Genomic DNA, 18,388 nt, shown 5'->3' on the forward strand with positions numbered 1-18,388 from the left:
TTAGCCCAAACAACTACCTCTTTACCTACTGTATTTATTTATTAATTTATTTTGCTCCTTTGCACCCCATTATTTCTGTCTCTACTTTGCACTTTCTTCCACTGCAAACCAACCATTCCATTGTTTTTTTTTTTAGTTTTTATTTTACTTGCTGTGTTGTACTCACTTCGCCTCCATGGCCTTTTATATTTTTATTTATTTATACATATATTTGTTTGCCTTCACCTCCCTTATCTCACCTCACTTGCTCACATTGTATATAGACTTATTTTTTTTTTTTCACTGTATTATTGACTATATGTTTGTTTTACTCCATGTGTAACTATGTGTTGTTGTATGTGTCGAACTGCTTTGCTTTATCTTGGCCAGGTCGCAATTGTAAATGAGAACGTGTTCTCAATTTGCCTACCTGGTTAAATAAAGGTTAAATAAAAAAAATAAAAATAAAAAAGTCAAGATGCAACCCTTAGTGAAGACAAGCCATAAGCTTTAGCCTATGTGTAGTACTGTATCTGAACATTTTCAATATTAATGGGATTTTTTCAGATATGAGTAGGTCCCAAGGACCCATCTATTTCAATGTTTTTCTAAAGACAAAATGTAATGCCTGCTGTTCATGTTCCCTTTTGTTACAGATGCTTTGCCAATACAATATTTATAGTTCTTGCTTCATTTTTCATCACAAACTGTCATTCAACATGCCTAAATGCCGCTAATAACTCGGTGAATAGCTTGCATTTTCAATAAGCACTTAAGGATTTAACATAATAGTGCAATGCCATGTGTCGAGGCATAGCACCTCCGAACCAGCAGATGCTGCTAATTCTCATTTATTAATGTTTTTTGTTTGTTTTTGCTAGTTGTTTCTCTCATTACTCCTTTCCTAATTTCCTTTTTAAATCTTTGTCAGAGTGAAAGCCCAGATACTGACCTCTGTCCTGTCAGTGACCCTACTACTCCCCTTTCTACTGGAGTGGCACAGATGCATAGGGAGATGGGGTGCATGTCAATAGTGTTGGTGGCTCCCTCACCTTGTCCAAAAATGGTCCCCTACTTTGAGTAGGATTTGCATTCAGGCAAAGCAGGGAAAGGGGGATACCTAGTCATTTGTACAACTGAATACTTTCAACTGAAATGCCTTCCGCATTTAACACAACCCCTCTGAATCAGAGAGGTGCGGGGGCTGCCTTAATCAACATCCACGTCATCGGCGCCCGGGGAACAGTGGGTTAACTGCTAATTAACCTTGAGTGCGGCCATTCAACCTTCCCACAGAGCAAACTACAGACTTGCTTCATATTGACTTAGTACTTTTTGACAGTGTCAAGTGAATGAAATATTTGCATCCTCTTTCAGTGTCCATATCTCTGAATACACAGAGCACTGTTGACTTACCAGGGAAACACCTCACACAACCTTGATACAGGTCACGTTTCACTTCTGAAGATAGTCCTGTTCTATTATCTATTATTTTGAATGTTTTTCTTTTACCAGTTGCGGTGGCAGTTGCTAGGCTTACAATTTATAGCTACCTCAAATGCTGACTTGAGGAACTGTATCTCATGAGGTATGCTTATATAGTAACTATACTGGAATTTGGTATAAATAATAGTCAAGTGTTATAAATTGTATAACATATATAATTATGCAAATCTAAACTGTAGAATTGATCCGTATCTCTATATTTTTTTGTATGAATGTATTTTAATTTTAGTCTAGTATGAAACTTTTAGAAAAGGAATACCGTTAGGAATGCACCCCCCTATACAGGCTCACGTTTGGTCTGGCTGTCAAGTCAATCCTAATGATTTATATGTAGCCTACACATCATTGGTCAACCCATGTTCAGGCTGCACATGACGTAACACCCACACAGCACAGTGCAATGGCGAAGTTGGACAATAACAGCCCTAGCTAGCTTCTCGGTACCATATGTATTATGTCGTTAACATTAAAGAAAACTGAATCATTCTTCTGCAGAGTCACATGCAACATTTGTACATTTGTACATCGCGGGGCTGCGACGAGAAGGAGCATTCTACTACCCCTGCAAGCGATGAGGGTTTAAAACGCTGGTAAATGTCATGTAATTGCCCGTCGTCCATTTTCAATACGAAACCCTTTCGACATCAAACTGGTTTGTGCACCTGCTTTTTAAAGGGGCGTGGCGGCAGACGTGTTGGGTACCACTTCCAGCTAAAGATGCTGATAGCTATAGCAACAACAACAGGGGAAAGCGGAGGGCGACAACAATGGATTTACGATTTGTAAGCATCATTCGGATTGTCTGACTACGCCGAGCATTTCGTTTGTGGTGACATGACGATCAATTGTTCCCGACACGAATGTAGCTCGAGCGACATGGCGCTATGACTGCTGACTCGAAATGTAAACAAAGGGAGACGGGCCTTATGCTATCTCTCTATAGGCCTGGCTAGCTGCATTGAAGTTGTCGTTGATAGTGTCAATGACTGTCTTTATGCACGGTGTACTAGTACAAGCATACCATGTGATGGATCGTGTGTCAGTTGTACCGTAATGTTTGGAATGGGTGTTAAAATTATTTTTTCTAGTACAACAATGACAAGCTTTTTGGAATGTCAAAGGATTAGGCTAGATGCCATACCTTGCAGTTATTTGGCTATAATGCCACCATTTAAACAAGCAATATTGGCTCGCTTTTGTAACCTATCAGCTTTGCAAAATTGTCTCTCTCTGACATGACAAGTAGTGTTATATTAGTGGGTCGTTCCACGAAAAGAGTGCATTTTGCATCCCTTTGATATTTTAAGTAGAACTTGTGCACAATTATATCATTTTAAAAGCATGTTATATTAAATGAAGTGCCATTTAATATAGACCTCATGGAGAATTCAATACAATCTCGGCATTTTGACATGTCCCTCCATGCACCCTCTGCACCTTCTAGGAAGATTTGAACCCCAACTCCCAAGTTTTCACCATCATCGTAAAGCCCTGGTTATTTTGTTGCTTAGTCATTTCTGAAGAGTATTATTTATTATGTGATTAGTGATTAATTTACTCCTGTCTCATTTTAAGGTTAACCCAGTTACGTGAACTGCTCGCTATAATATGGTAGAACTATTCCTTTTTAAATTGTTTTTTCAAAAAACATTTAACATCTAATAGTCAAATCATAGTGTAAAAGCATGTTAGATGGTTCTACTGGTTCTACTCGTATTGGCCATTTTTTGTGGTGTTATGTTCCCCAGCAAGAAAATGAAAAATTGTCACTCAAACAGAAGGGGAACTATCAACAGAGTCACTGACAACAACCAAAACAGAAAAGGTGGGGTTTTGGGAGGGGTTCTGAAAGACTCATGTGGGTATCCACTGAAAGTTGACTAACAACTGGGACCTAAAAGACCTACCATGAGCACCCACTAAATTTCCCCAAGAACAGGCAAACAAAATAATTACCCATACCTTAAAGACAGGAAGCAAACCAAAAAGTGGTGCAAAACAGGGAAGATCAGATAAAGGATTGTTTTTCAAGAAATCAAATAGGGCACTCCAACTAAAGCTGTTAACCCTCCACATCTCTCACGATCACTGAGCCAGCCACTCTTAAATATCACCTGGGCCAGCACAGGTGGAACACCTTCCAACTAACGAGATGACAAGCTAGCACACTGACTAACGAGGTGACGCCTATCAGTGCAGCTAACGAGCTAACGTCCAACCTCGAAATATACATGGAAAACCCAATGCCTGTAGCAGTGGAAAGCTGAGCGGGTCGAGCATAACACATCAACCCTGTTACCTATAGATAGGCTAGAAATGTTTTAACAATCTTTTGTGAAGCTTGCATTCTATTGCCCCTCCCTGTTGCACACAACATGCTTCCGTTCCCCCTGTCACAAGGGGATTTATGTCTTATTTAGATTAATTTGTCAAACCTGTTACAGTCAACCCTGTTATTTTATTACTATAGTGTTTTTTTCTTTAACCCCTTGATGGGAAAATTTGTTTTTTACAAAAAAAGGTTACGCTTCTCAAAAGGCACTGAATTGGTGGAATGACCCTAGTGTCATATCAAGAAAAATCAGTATGTAGCGTACTTTCTGCACCTTTATCTTTATTAACCAGTATTATAGTTTGATTTCAAAAAGAGACTTATAAGAAGCTGGCAAATGGAGACCTGCGCACACTGATCATTCTAGCTTTATCATGTCATCAACACATAGAAAAACCTGCCTTGTCATGTCAATACCTCATAGTAGTGTTTTCATATTTATTTGGACTCTGTGACGTTGTTGTTGCCAGGTCTGAGGCGTACTGAGTGAATCATGGCCACGCAAGAACCATCCCCTCCATCGTCCATGGAGAGCAACAAACCCGGCTTCCCCAAGAAGATCCTGGCCAATAAGCTGGAGGATAAGCACCTGTGTAACTGCTGTCACAACCTGTTGCGGAGGCCCTTCCAAGCCCAGTGTGGACACCGCTTCTGTTCCTACTGCTTCAATATGACTGTCAGGTAGGAGTTCAAAGAGTGTATCTCAATTGTATACAATCGTCTTTATTGTCTCCTTTCCCTGTAATGTGTATGTGCTGGTCTGGTAAAACTTTAGACTATTGAAATGTCCCCCAAGATATGATGCTTGATGAATACACTGATTGTACAAAACATTAAGGACACCTGCTCTTTCCATGACATAGACTGAACAGGTGAATCCAGTTGAAACCTATGATGCCTTATTGATGTCACTTGTTAAATCCACTTTAATCAGTGTAGATGAAGGGGAGGAGATGGGTTAAATAAGGATTTTTAGGCCTTGAGACATGGATTGTGTATGTGTGCCATTCAGAAGATGAATGGGCAAGACAACATATTTAAGTGCCTTTGAACTGGGTATGGTAGTAGGTGCCAGGTGCACCGGTTTGTGTCGAGTTTTTCACTCTTTACAGTTTCCTGTATCAATAAGGGTCCACTACCCAAAGGACATCCAGCCAGTGGTGTAAAGTAGTTAAGTAAAAATACTTTAAAGTACTACTTAAGTCTTTTTTAGGGTATCTGTACTTTAGTATTTATATTTTGGACAACTTTTACTTCACTACATTCCTAAAGAAAATAATGTACTTTTTACTCCATACATTTTCCCTGACACCCAAAAGTGCTAGTTACAGTGGGGCAAAAAAGTATTTAGTCAGCCACCAATTGTGCAAGTTCTCCCACTTAAAAAGATGAGAGAGGCCTGTAATTTTCATCAAAGGTACACTTCAACTATGACAGACAAAATGAGGAAAAAAATTCCAGAAAATCACATTGTAGGATTTTTTATGAATTTATTTGCAAATTATGGTGGAAAATAAGTATTTTGTACATTTTGAATGCTTAGCAGGACAGGAAAATGGTCCAGTTCCCACACTTATCAAGAGAAGTGCTTCGTTTGTTAATAATGTTGGAGTGTGCCCCTGGCTATCCGTACATTTAAAAAATATGTAATGGTGAAATCTGGTTTGCTTAATATAAGGAATTTGAAATTATTTTTACTTTTAATGCTTAAGTATATTTTAGCAATTCAATTTACTTTTGATACTTAAGTATATGTAAAACCAAATACTTTTAGACTTTTACTCAAGTAGTATTTTACTGGGTGAGTCATTTTCTATTAAGGTATCTTTACTTTTACTCAAGTATGACAATTGGGTACTTTTTCCACCACTGCATCCAGCCAACTTGACACAATTGTGGGAAGCATTGGAGTCAACATGGCCCTGTGGAATGCTTTCGACACCTTGTAGAATCCATGCCCCGGCGAATTGAGGATGTTCTGAGGGCAAAAGAGGGGGGCGGGGTGCAACTCAATGTAAGGAGTGTTTTGTACACTCAGTGTATATTACACATTTGACAATATTTCACACTGTACTGTTCTTTTGTACTGTTTGTTGACAACATATTCCCATTGCAGAGATGGACCTCAGAAATGCAATGCTTGTATCAAAGAGGACATTTTTGAAGAGCCCACATCAATTCTAAAACAAGGCTGTGTAAGTGTCTACAATGTTGGTCTTTGTGAACATATAGGCACACTTGCTCTTGAATACATACAGTGCATTAGGAAAGTATTCAGGCCCCTTGGCTTTTTCCACATTTTGTTACGTTACAACCATATTCTAAAATGGATGTAAATTTTTTTAATAATCCTAGTCAATCCACACACAACACCCGATAATTGAAAAAGTGAAAACAGGTTTTTAGAATTGTTTACCAATGTATTAAAAATAAAAAACAGAAATACGTTATTTCCATAAGTATTCAGACCCTTTGCTATGAGACTTGAAATTGAGCTCAGGTGCATCCTGTTTCCATCGATCATCCTTGAGATGTTTCTACAACTTGATTGGAGTCCACCTGAGGTAAATTCGATTGATTGGACATGATTTGGAAAGGCACACACATGTCTATATAAGGTCCCACAGTTGACAGTACATGTCAGAGCAAAAACCAAGCCATGAGGTCGAAGAAATTGTCTGTAGAGCTCCGAGACAGGATTGTGTCGAGGAAAAGAGCACAGTGGCCTCCATCATTCTTAAATGGAAGAAGTTTGGAACCACCAAGACTCTTCCTAGAGCTGGCCACCCAGCCAAACTAAGAAATCGGGGGAGAAGGGCCACAGGAAGGTGACCAAGAACCCGATGGTTACTCTGACAGAGCTCTAGAGTTCCGCTGTAGAGAAGGGGTGACCTTCCAGAAGGACAACCATTTCTGCAGCGCTCCACCAATCAGGCCTTTATGATAGAGTGGTCAGACAGAAGCCACTCCTCAGTAAAAGGCACATGACAGCCCGCTTGGAGTTTGCCAAAAGGCACCTAAAGACTCGCAGACCATGAGATACAAGATTGTCTGGTCTGATGAAACAGATTGAACTCTTTGGCCTGAATGCCAAGCATCACGTCTGGAAGAAACCTGGCACCATCCCTACGGTGAAGCATAGTGGTGGCAGCATCATGCTGTGGGGATTTTTTTCAGCGGCAGGCACTGAGAGACTAGGCAGGATTGAGGGAAAGATGAACGGAGCAAAGTACCGAGAGATCCTTGATGAAAACCTGCTCCAGAGAGCTCAGGACCTCAGACTGGGACAAAGGTTCACCTTCCAACAGGACAATGACCCTAAGCACACAGCCAAGACAACACAGGAGTGGCTTCGGGATAAGTCTCAGCATGTCCTTTAGTGGCCCAGCCAGAGCCCGGACTTGAACCTGATCAGACAACTCTGGAGAGACCTTAAAATAGCTGTGCAGCAACACTCTCCACCCTACCTGACAGAGCTTGAGAGAATCTGCAGAGAAGAATGGGAGAAACTCCCCAAATACAGGTGTGCCAAGCTTGTAGCGTCATACCCAAGAAGATTCGAGGCTGTAATCGCTGCCAAAAGGTGCTTCAACAAAGTACTGAGTAAAGGGTCTGAATACTTATGTAAATGTGATATTTCAGTAAAAACATTTTTTAGAAATGTGCAAAAATGTCTTACAGTTTTTGCTTTGTCATTATGGGGTATTGTTTGTTGATTGATGAGGGGGAAAAAACGATTTAATACATTTTAGAATAAGGCTATAACGTAACAAAATGTGGGGGGAAAATCAAGGGGTTTTCAAATGCACTGTATTTAAAAGATGTCAATCTCTAGGAGCTTCTTCTTCAGTCTTTTATTCCAGTGTCAGTTCATCGTCCCAAAGAAAAACGTGAGATCTAAATGTATCCTTTAAATACTGGTGATGTCATTCAACTTTTGAATCGGACCTTGTTTACACTGGTTTTATAAAAGCCCTGTCATTCAGAAGTAATGTCTAGCTGGTGTTATCCGTGTGTACAGTAGCTTCTCCTTGTGTTGTATAATGCAAAGGTAGTGCCAGTGCGTCCACGTTATTTGGAGCGTGTGCACTTATCTCTCTCTCACGCACGCACGCACGCACGCACGCACGCACGCACGCACGCACGCACACACACACACACACACACACACACACACACACACACACACACACACACACACACACACACACACACACACACACACACACACACACACACACACACACACACACACACCTCGCAATCATAAATGATGCGTTTGGAAAACAGGACAGATTAACTGTAACAGCAAAAGCCTCCATTTTTGTTTGCTCTCACTTCTGCAGGCTTTTCCTGACAACGCAGCTCGAAGAGAGGTCGAAAACCTCTCTGCTGTCTGCATCAACGAAGGTTGCACTTGGAAAGGCAATATTAAAGAATACGAGGTTAGTTGCCTGTTTTTTCGACTGATTATCAACCTTTTCATCGTTCAAACGATGCGTTTAGACAGACAGGCATTATTGAAAATAAGGAGCACCACCAATGTGCCAGAAATGCTTGTAAGCAATGCATCTCAGTACTGTAGTGTATGTCTGGGTTTTGCTTTGCTCTTTTGTCATGATCAGTTTGACCGAAGATCCTTGGTTACACTGTTATGAACGTATACTAAAGCCAAGTGAATCCTAACTTTATTTTCGGTCTCTTACAGTTGAGCCACGAAGAGAAGTGTGAGTACATGATCATCCCCTGCCCTTCCTGTAAAGAGCGGATCCGCTTCAACGAACAGGAACGCCACAACGAGCGAGAGTGCCCTGAGAGAACCCTCAACTGCAAGTACTGCAAGGAACCATTTCATTTCAAAAACATCAAGGTGAGAAATAATGCAGGCTCTGAGAGAACGCCCATCCGTCTGTTGTTTGTTAAATCTCTCAAATGGCTGGTTTATGATCTCGTCAAGATTGCAAGGAGTAGTAGCATCAATTTGTGTAAGAAGCTATGCAAAAACATGTCCTTTTTAGGCCCACGACGAGATCTGCCCCAAGTACCCCATGATCTGTGAAGGCTGTGCCAAGAAGAAAATCCCCAGGGAGAAGGTGAGTTCTTAAATCGTCAACACACACAATATAGCCGATTTTATATTGTCATTGGGAACTTGTGACTGAATGCATTTGGAAAAGGCATGACAGAAAAGGAAGCACAGTATTGAGAGAAAAAGAATCCACACTATTTTAAGAAGGATGATGTTTGAAATGGCTGTAGAACTTGTCAAATCATTGTCTTTTTTTCTTCTTTGGCTTTTTCCCCAAGTATGTGGACCACATTAAGTTCTGCAGCAAATTCAGAACGCCATGCAGATTCCATGTTGTTGGGTGTGATATGTCAGTAAGTAGCTTTCTTATCTTTTCAGAGCTATGGTTTTAACCAATCCTAATGAAACAAACAAGGTTGTTACTGTGTAATTACCATTTGACCATGTTATTTCTTAGTTAATACCTGGTTAAAGTGCTACTGTTAGAACAGCTGTCCTCTCCCCCGCTCTCTGTGCAGGTGGAGAAGGAGAGGATCCACGACCACGAGAGGGCCTGCGCATACGAGCATCTCAACCTGCTGCTACACTACATTATGGGCATGAAGGTGAGGGTGAGCATGGATGTAGTGGAGCGGAAATGCTGTTGATACACCTTTTTATTTGGTGAATAGCAGTGTACTCACCTATTACGCTAAATTATGGTTGGTGGCATTACCATTTACTTAGCAGTTACGTTAGCGTTAGCATTTAGATTAGCTTTAGCATTTACTTGCCTCGTCAAATCAAAGTTTATTGGTCGCATGCACAGTTTAGCAGATGTTATAGCGGGTGCAGCAGAATGTTTGTTACTAGCTCCTAACAATGCAGTAAAATGTCAATGAAGTAGAAAAAAATAAAAAAATAAATAAATTGTAAATCAAGAAACATCGGAAAACAAATCGAATTAACATGAAATAGCACAGTAACAGTAATCCAAATGCAATCTATGCGTATGTACACCAGATGTGTTCACCCAAGATATACTAAAAATGGTATGTACGCAGTAGATATATTTGAGTGAACTATGTCGAGAATACAGTATATAAATAAATATCTGGTGCGTATTAACAGTGTAACTAAAATGCAATGTACAGTAGTAGAAGTATTAGAATGAGCTTTGTCGAGAATACAGTATTTAAATACACAGTATCTTCTGTCTCCTAGTCTACGATCAGCTCCTTTTGTTTTGTTGATGGAGTGGTTATTTTCTCTGTGTTTACTTATGTATCCCTGAAGGTGAGCATGGAGGGCCTGCAGCCGCAGGGACTGGAGCTAGCCGGACACAAGCTCCTGGACCTCCACCGTTCCCTCAGGGAGCTGGAGATCCGCGTCTCCCAGCTCAGCACCACCTCGATCGGGCCTCCCGTGCAGGGGGCCACCTCCTCCTCTTCCTCCTCCTTAGGTCTCCCCGGGCCTCCTACCCCGGCTCTTCCTCTGCCTCCACCTCCCGCCCCAGTCCCAACCCTGACCGTGTCCACCTCCTTCACCCCCCTGCCTAGCTCGGTGGGGGCGGCCCTGGAGCTGCAGCTCCACAGTGAGAAGACCAAGGTGGCGGAGCTGGGACGCAGGTGCACTGACCTGGAGGTGAAGGTGGGGACGTTTGAGAATGTGGTGTGTGTGTTGAACCGAGAGGTAGAACGCTTCACCACCACCATGGAGGCAGGTAACAGACAGCATCGCCTGGACCAGGATAAGATTGAGGCCCTGAGCAACAAGGTAGGAATGAGGACCCTGAAGCAGAAATTAAATTGTAATTTGCTTTATAGAGTCCCTTTCCAACATTTAAAGACGTCCTCCAGCGATTTGTTTTACTTTTATTGTAGGAAGCGATTTCCCAAGTATAAATATAGTAAAGTACACACACTAAAGGGTAAAAAAAAAATTGGGAGAAAAATAGTTATTTTGTTTTTCACACAACTGCAAACTTCAAACAGTAGGGCACTCAAGGAGTTGGTCTGATAGGAATCCGTGATGTCATCAGCCTTCTCCTTACTTGATGAACCAAAGAGGAGAAATAAAGAGCAAAACAGGCCCCACCCCCTAACTGTTCCTATGTCATGACTTACATGTACAGTTGAAGTCAGAAGTTTACATACACCTTAGCCAAATACATTTAAACTCAGTTTTTCACAATTTCTGATATTTAATCCTAGTAAAAATTCCCTGTTTTAGGTCAGTTAGGATCACCACTTTATTTTAAGAATGTGAAATGTCAGAATAATATTAGAGAGAATTATTTATTTCAGCTTTTATTTCTTTCAGCACATTCCCAGTGGGTCAGAAGTTTATATACACTCAATTAGTATTTGTTAGCATTGCCTTCCACAAGCTTCCCACAATAAGTTGGGTGAATTTTGGCCCATTCCTTCTGACAGAGCTGGTGTAACTGAGTCGGGTTTGTAGGCCTCCTTGTTCGCACACGCTTTTTCAGTTCTGCCAACACATTTTCTATAGGATTGAGGTCAGGGGTCTGTGATGGCCACTCCAATACCTTGACTTTGTTGTCCTTAAGCCATTTTGCCACAACTTTGGAAGTATGCTTGGGGTCATTGTCCATTTGGAAGACTCATTTGCGATCAAGCTTTAACTTCCTGACTGATGTTGCTTCAATATATCCACGTAATTTTCCTTCCTCATAATGCCATGTATTTTGTGAAGTGCACCAGTCCCTCCTGCAGCAAAGCACCCCCACAACTTGATGCTGCCACCCCCTTGCTTCACGGTTGGGATGGTGTTCTTCGGCTTGCAAGGCTCCCCCTTTTTCCTCCATACATAACGATGGTCATTATGGCCAAACAGTTCTATTTTTGTTTCATCAGACCAGAGGACATTTCTCCAAAAAGTACGATCAGGTGCAAACCATAGTCATGCTTTTTTATGGCGGTTTTGGAGCAGTGGCTTCTTCCTTACTGAGCGGCCTTTCAGGTTATGTCGATATAGGACTCGTTTTACTGTGGATATAGATCATTTTGTACCTGTTTCCTCCAGCATCTTCACAAGGTCCTTTGTTGTTGTTCTGGGATTGATTTGCACTTTTCGTACCAAAGTACGTTAATCTCTAGGAGACAGAACGCGTCTCCTTCCTGAGCGGTATGACGGCTGTGTGGTCCCATGGTGTTTATACTTGCGTACTATTGTTTGTACAGATGAACGTGGTACCTTCAGGCGTTTGGAAATTGCTCCCAAAGATGAACCAGACTTGTGGAGGTCTACAATGTTTTTTCTGAGGTCTTGGCAGATTTCTTTTGATTTTTCCATGATGTCAAGCAAAGAGGCACTGAGTTTGAAGGTAGGCCTTGAAATACATCCATAGGTACACCTCCAATTGACTCAAATGATGTCAATTAGCTTATCAGAAGCTTCTAAAGCCATGACATCATTTTCTGGAATTTTCCAAGCTGTTTAAAGGCACAGTCAACTTAGTGTATGTTAACTTCTGACCCACTGGAATTGTGATACAGTGAATTATAAGTGAAATAATCTGTCTGTGAACAATTGTTGGAAAAATTACTTGTGTCATGCACAGAGTAGATGTCCTAACCGACTTGCCAAAACTATAGTTTGTTAACAAGAAATTTGTGGAGTGGTTGAAAAACGAATTTTAATGACTCCAACCTAAGTGTATGTAAACTTCCGACTTCAACTGTACCTGGACCACCTATTGAGATGTGCCTTTTTGTTAAGTAAATCAGGTGTTAAATATGGTGAAAAGGGGACTGGAGTGCCACTTTAAATTCAATGGCATGACTTACTTAAGAAATAATACATGAGATGCCAAGTGTTATTACATTTTTATCATGGCTGTGATATGGGCATAGCCACGAGGCGAAGCCGAGGGGCGTACACAACCACAGCCTTGATAAAAATGTCATAACACATGGCCTTGAGTGTATTATTGCTTTTATACAATGGGTTACCAGCATTAACAATCTAGATTATTTCCCAAACCATACATTTTTCAACAAAACGTGATGCCACATTCACTAACACTGGTTGTCAAGTGACATTTTAGGCGTTCTCTGGTTGTTAGTTCTATTCGTATTGACTGCCATGTAAAGCAAAACTACCCAGGCGCTGGTTGATAGATCCAGATCCTTGGTTTCTAGGGATGCTGTCCATGGTTCTGAAAACAGTGCACGTCTGGTCTATCCATAGGGAAATTGAATGCCAGTTTGAAACATTTTATGGGGGCGCTGTCCATGCATCTGAAAACAGAGCTGAAACATTGTAGCAAAGACATTGATAAGGCAGATCAGAAAAACATCGTTTTTCGGATGGTCACAGCATCGACAGCTTTATTTCTGATGCTGAATTGCACATTTCCACGTGGAGCAGAGCTCATTGCCCTAGTTTCTCATACATGCAGGCACAACGATTCTCTCTGTCTCTTTCCATTGGATTTTTGTGGTTCCTGATTTCTTCATTTTTGTCTTCTTTTATTACGAATGAGTCTGCCTTCAGTTTGCGATTGCCTTTTCGGCCAAAGTGCAACTGCAAATCAAACCACACCTTATTCAGTAGGTGGCGTAGAAACGCCGGAGAATATTACCCATCTCGTGTTTTGAAACGGTTGCCAGATCGATGTTTATTCCCTTGTCTGATAGCCATTCCAGAAAGCACTTCACTGCCCAGTCGGTCTGTTTTGATGTAGCTGGCTTCTTAATTTTCTCTTTTTCTATGTCGTCTATAGCTGTGCTAACGTTACTGATTTCTGCATGTCTAATGTTAACGCTGGGCTCAGGTTGCTGGTCCACTTGCTCTTCTTCTTGTTTAATTTCTTTTAAAATCCTCCTCTTCTTGTTGGCACCATTCATTAAACATTAGTAGATAAAACAAATCAAAAGTCGCTTTAAAATCATCCATGACGAATTACAGGTGCTAAGACTAGTAGTAGTGGTAGTGGGGTTGCTAGGTAACGATGTAAACGATGCCACTTAATATGAATGTGGCCATGTGTATGTTGTCTCATATATCATGGGCGGGAGAGGCTCTAACAATGGGAATTCCAAACCACGCGTTGTATAATGGGGTATAAAGCTGGAGATTCAGAGTTTGTTTTGAATTCATAGAAGCTAGCACATTGGTGTGTGCGCGCGTGCGTGTGTCTCAGGTGCGGCAGCTGGAGAGGACGGTGGGGCTGAAGGACCTGACGGTAGCGGAGATGGAGGGCAGGCTGAGAGAGATGTCGGCCACCACATTCGATGGCGTCTTCGTCTGGAGGATCTCTGACTTCACCAAGAAGAGACAGGACGCCATTGCTGGCCGAGCCCCCGCCATGTTCTCACCAGGTATCTCCCAGAACCAGTGCTATAGACCACCTTAAGTGAGACCAGAGCTATTCCAGTCCGAGTCAAGACTGAAGCCAGAACAAACTGAGTCAAATTCGAGACTACATTGTTCCGTAGTAGTGCAAGTCATAAGGACAGCACAAAACGTAGTCTATTGTGTTTCTGATCCCAATTTTCCTCTTTCAGCCTTCTACACCAGTAAATACGGCTATAAGATGTGTCTGCGGATCTACCTGAATGGGGACGGGACAGGGCGTGGCAGTCACCTGTCTCTTTTCTTTGTGGTGATGAGAGGACTGAGTGATGCTCTGCTGAAATGGCCCTTCAACCAGAAGGTAAGGACCGGTGGACTCGTTTATAAAATGCACAGATTTTATCATATTTTTTTTACATACTGAAATTCACGTCAGTCTTGTAATTTATAAATCTTCAAATTGGCTTGAAAATGTACAATAAATGTAGATTTTGCATGAAGATTTGTGATGTATTAATCAGACATGCTTATGTGGAATTCACACTTTTTGTCGCTCGCTCGCTCTCTCTTTCTTTCTCTACCTCTCACCAGGTGACTCTGATGCTGCTGGACCAGAGTAGCAGGGAGCACATCATCGACGCCTTCCGGCCTGACATCACTTCCTCCTCCTTCCAGAGGCCTGTGAGCGAGATGAACATCGCCAGCGGCTGCCCGCTGTTCTGCCCGCTCTCAAAGCTTGACGCCAAGAACTCCTACATCCGCGACGACATAATCTTCATCAAGGCCATTGTGGATCTCACAGGCCTTTAGATGCACCCTTTGAAGTGGAAGTGCGAGGCAACTGAGCAGCATTGTGGCAATTCAGGCTCCGTTTTGGCTGCTGTTGGTCACCATTTCGGCTCCATTTGGGTTCCATTTGGGATCCATTCTGGCCTATTTCAGTCCCCTCCAGTAGTAGGGAGACTGACATGCTTGCTACTGTATGCTGCATGCGGCTCCAGTTTGCCCAGCTCAGGAGGCCCTTGCACTGTTGTACAAGGCGGTCCTTTGCAGAGCAATTCTGTTGTAGCTCTACATATTGGTTCCTCATGGTGCTTGAACCCCACTTTAGCTCTGTATTATTTGAATCCATGGAAAAGGCAACTGAACAAACAAGTAACTCCAGAATATAGTCCCAATATTGAGTAGGACAGAACCTGTGGTATTGAAATAGGGATATGTGGCGGTTGGAGGGCATCTTTTTCTCTCTTTGTTTTTCATAAGACCTTGGAGTGAGTGAATTGTAGCCTTTAGAGGATAGTAAAAAGAGGGATATGAACCTTTTCCCTGTCCGTGTATAAAACCGACCCACTGCTTATCGTAGAAGTAGAGCTTGGCTTGGTGTAGCAGGGTATTAACATTTTTTTCTTGTTTCCGATCTCAACGCGAGTGATTTTGATTGTGGATATCGTGAGCTTCTCAATGCCATTGTTGAGTACATTTGCATAGACAAACGTGGAGTTATGTTATGAATAAGAATATGGGCATTTGTTTGCCTTTTTTGCGCAAATTGCATGCCTGCTATCTTTTATTGGCCTGTTCATGTTGAAGTGCTCTCTCTCCTTTCATTGAGTTGCTGGAGGGCTCTTCCTTGTTAGTTGTTACACTTGTTAGTGAGTTAAACCACCTGTGATGGTGGACATTGCCTGCATGTCTTGTATCCAGGCATATATTTTTTACATATACTTAGTGTTGCGTTTCTTGTTTCTCTTTAGGGGTCGAGGGTTACGGGATTGGTGGTTCGGTACATCTGTGGAAGATACAGTGGAGTTATCAGGGTGTTATAAGGCAGCTTGCCAATCAAAGCCTGAGGCATACGACAAGTGTATTTCTGTCACTGGTAAATACACCAACCTGGAAGAGCTTTCCCCCCAGGATATGCTCCGTACAGTAGCTCACATCTCAACACATAGTACTGTGCCCCACCACAGATGGAGGTTAATACAGGTTCAATGAACTGAAGGAATGGTGTGTTCCTTGTTTTCTGTCCATATTACAGTACGGTACATTTGTATGTAGTTTTGCTGCTCTCTCAGCTTTGTTTCCGGTGTAAAACAAATGTGTGGCGATCAATGCGAATTTTAGCATAGACAGTTGAGCGTTAGTTGAAGAGGTTAAAGTGGAAGGATAATGAGGGATGTAGCCTCGAAGTGAAAACAAGTGAATGTGATGGTATAATTTTCCATTGGACCATAGTGGTTGAAAATCATTAATTGATGTTTGATGTAACTCTACATAAATCCCATTAACCTGTGGGTGACAGTGAAATCCTCTTAGCCTAGGTGGTGTTATTATTCATGAAGCCCCACAAATGATGCTGACCAAAATGCTAAATCAGAGGAAATCCTTTAGATCTGAATGTATCTGTAGGTTCTATGCATGTCCACCAGGGGATGCTGATTTACCCCAATAGTCTTCCCCCTCTGGACTTGCGTCAGGGTTTTCACAGGCCTGTTTTGAAACCAGTCTTGACCTGTGTTGAAACCTCTCTGTGCATGGGAGGGTTCAATTCATATTCAGTATCGCAGTTCGTTATTGTCTTACCTCGTAGACCAATGGCGAACGCATTGATTTGCATTCGTTTGGAGGAGTATAAATAAAGATAGCGTTATTATTATGTCATATCTCTCACTGCTTCTGTATAACACAAGCAGATGCCTATATATATTCATAAGAATTTATACATATAATATCATAATGTTGAGCAATTCAATATATTGATGTTACTATACACATACTGTTATTAATAACCATAGTATTGTTGAATATATTATTAATGATATCTATATACCTACTTTTTGTTTTTATGAGATGGTTTAAGACAGGTCTGGAAACCCCCTTAAAGTAACATATATTGGTTGAATTGCCATATTATGGTGCAACAACAAAAGCTCTGCCACATAATACCAACCATGTCACCCTATTCTTCTGGGTTAACTAGGTGGGGGAAAAAACACAATATTTACATTCCTCAAAATGACCCTTTAAAGGTTCTTGCAGTAATTCTGTGTAATTTAACTCTGTTTCTCAACCTTTTATATGCCACTGGGACCAGAAAACAATGGACCCTCTTGTACCAAGAACTGACAAGCTGCTATGGTCCTTGAAAGCACTTCTGGCTACGTTGTTGTCAGCTAACAATCTGAGGGACCAGTCAGCAGCATCCCAGAGACCAGTGCCGGTCCTCGGACCAGAGGTTGAGAACCACTGATATAATTTTCCTCTGAGAAAGGGTGCCTTGGTTGTTAAATGGGTAGTATTTGGCCTCAGTCAGTGAATACGGTGTTGTTTGGTCCTCTGATGGTTATAGACAGGGTTTGGTTCTGCGGGAGTAGATTCTGACCATGTTCATTATAGGAATAATCGTTTCTGCAGCTTTTTAGCTTCAAACAGGGGAAGTTGATCAGTAAGTATAGTGCACATAACGATCAGTCCTTTACATAAATACTTATTCTTGTGCTGTGCCAAAATGCTATATTACCTCCATATTATTACAAACGTTGTATTGTAAGTTGTACTTGTATTCTATGCTCAAATATGGTGCCAAATATGCTTGGAGAATAATGTGTATTTAAGGTTTATGGTTTGTATTCTTGTTTCATTCCAGTATAATGCATGGGTCACTTTTGGAACCAGATAGATTGATGGAGACGTCAATTTAGTATGTTAAGCAAAATATCTCCTTACAGTACAATCATATATCTTTCTTTAGGTGTCTGAATGTTAAGCCTTAATGCAGTGGTCCTCTCCACTGTTTCTGTGAGAGGAAAACAGTTCGGCAGTTCCCTTTTAACAGTTGTTGATGCAGCTGAATTGAATTAACTTTAATTGTGCACTTTGTATTATTTAAAGGTATCCACAGGGTACAACTTTGTTCTGTGATTGGTAAACTGTGAAGTCAGATCTATATACATTCTAATGTGTTCATTGATGTTCTCTATATACGCTATAAAGGCTCTTACAGAACATGCAGTATGCAATAAATTTGTCTTTGGATTTCTGGGTTTTGTTTGTCTTTTACCAACCGTCTGTCTGTGTCCCAAATGGAACCTATAGTGCACTACTTTTGATCTGACCCCTATCGGCCAATAGGGTGCCATTTATAGTAGGACAGCCTCTGAGTTCCATCTCTTCCTCCACGTTAGAGGGAGGTAGATGTCATTGATTTTGCTGTTCCTGTATTCAACCAGTAGGGGGTGCTG

The 18,388-nt window shown here is 41.4% G+C and overlaps 1 protein-coding gene across 2 annotated transcripts; it reads left to right on the forward strand.

Annotated features, from left to right (window-relative positions):
* The first annotated feature begins 1,854 nt into the window (after positions 1–1,854).
* LOC139552192 (TNF receptor-associated factor 2-like) lies at positions 1,855–18,182 on the forward strand. Of its 2 annotated transcripts, none has more exons than XM_071363660.1 (12): positions 1,855–2,075; positions 4,288–4,498; positions 5,934–6,012; positions 8,164–8,262; positions 8,526–8,687; positions 8,836–8,910; positions 9,125–9,199; positions 9,365–9,451; positions 10,122–10,601; positions 13,996–14,173; positions 14,360–14,508; positions 14,739–18,182. In XM_071363660.1, the coding sequence occupies exons 2-12, from the start codon at positions 4,311–4,313 to the stop codon at positions 14,955–14,957; spliced, it is 1,791 nt and encodes a 596-aa protein (XP_071219761.1). In that variant the 5' UTR covers positions 1,855–2,075; positions 4,288–4,310; the 3' UTR covers positions 14,958–18,182. The 2 variants fall into 2 exon arrangements, with proteins under 2 accessions (XP_071219761.1, XP_071219762.1); XM_071363661.1 differs by lacking the exon at positions 1,855–2,075 and adding an exon at positions 2,103–2,267.
* Positions 18,183–18,388: the final 206 nt, after the last annotated feature.

This window comes from Salvelinus alpinus, chromosome 24 (genome assembly GCF_045679555.1).
Source record: "Salvelinus alpinus chromosome 24, SLU_Salpinus.1, whole genome shotgun sequence".
Taxonomy (NCBI): domain Eukaryota; kingdom Metazoa; phylum Chordata; class Actinopteri; order Salmoniformes; family Salmonidae; genus Salvelinus; species Salvelinus alpinus.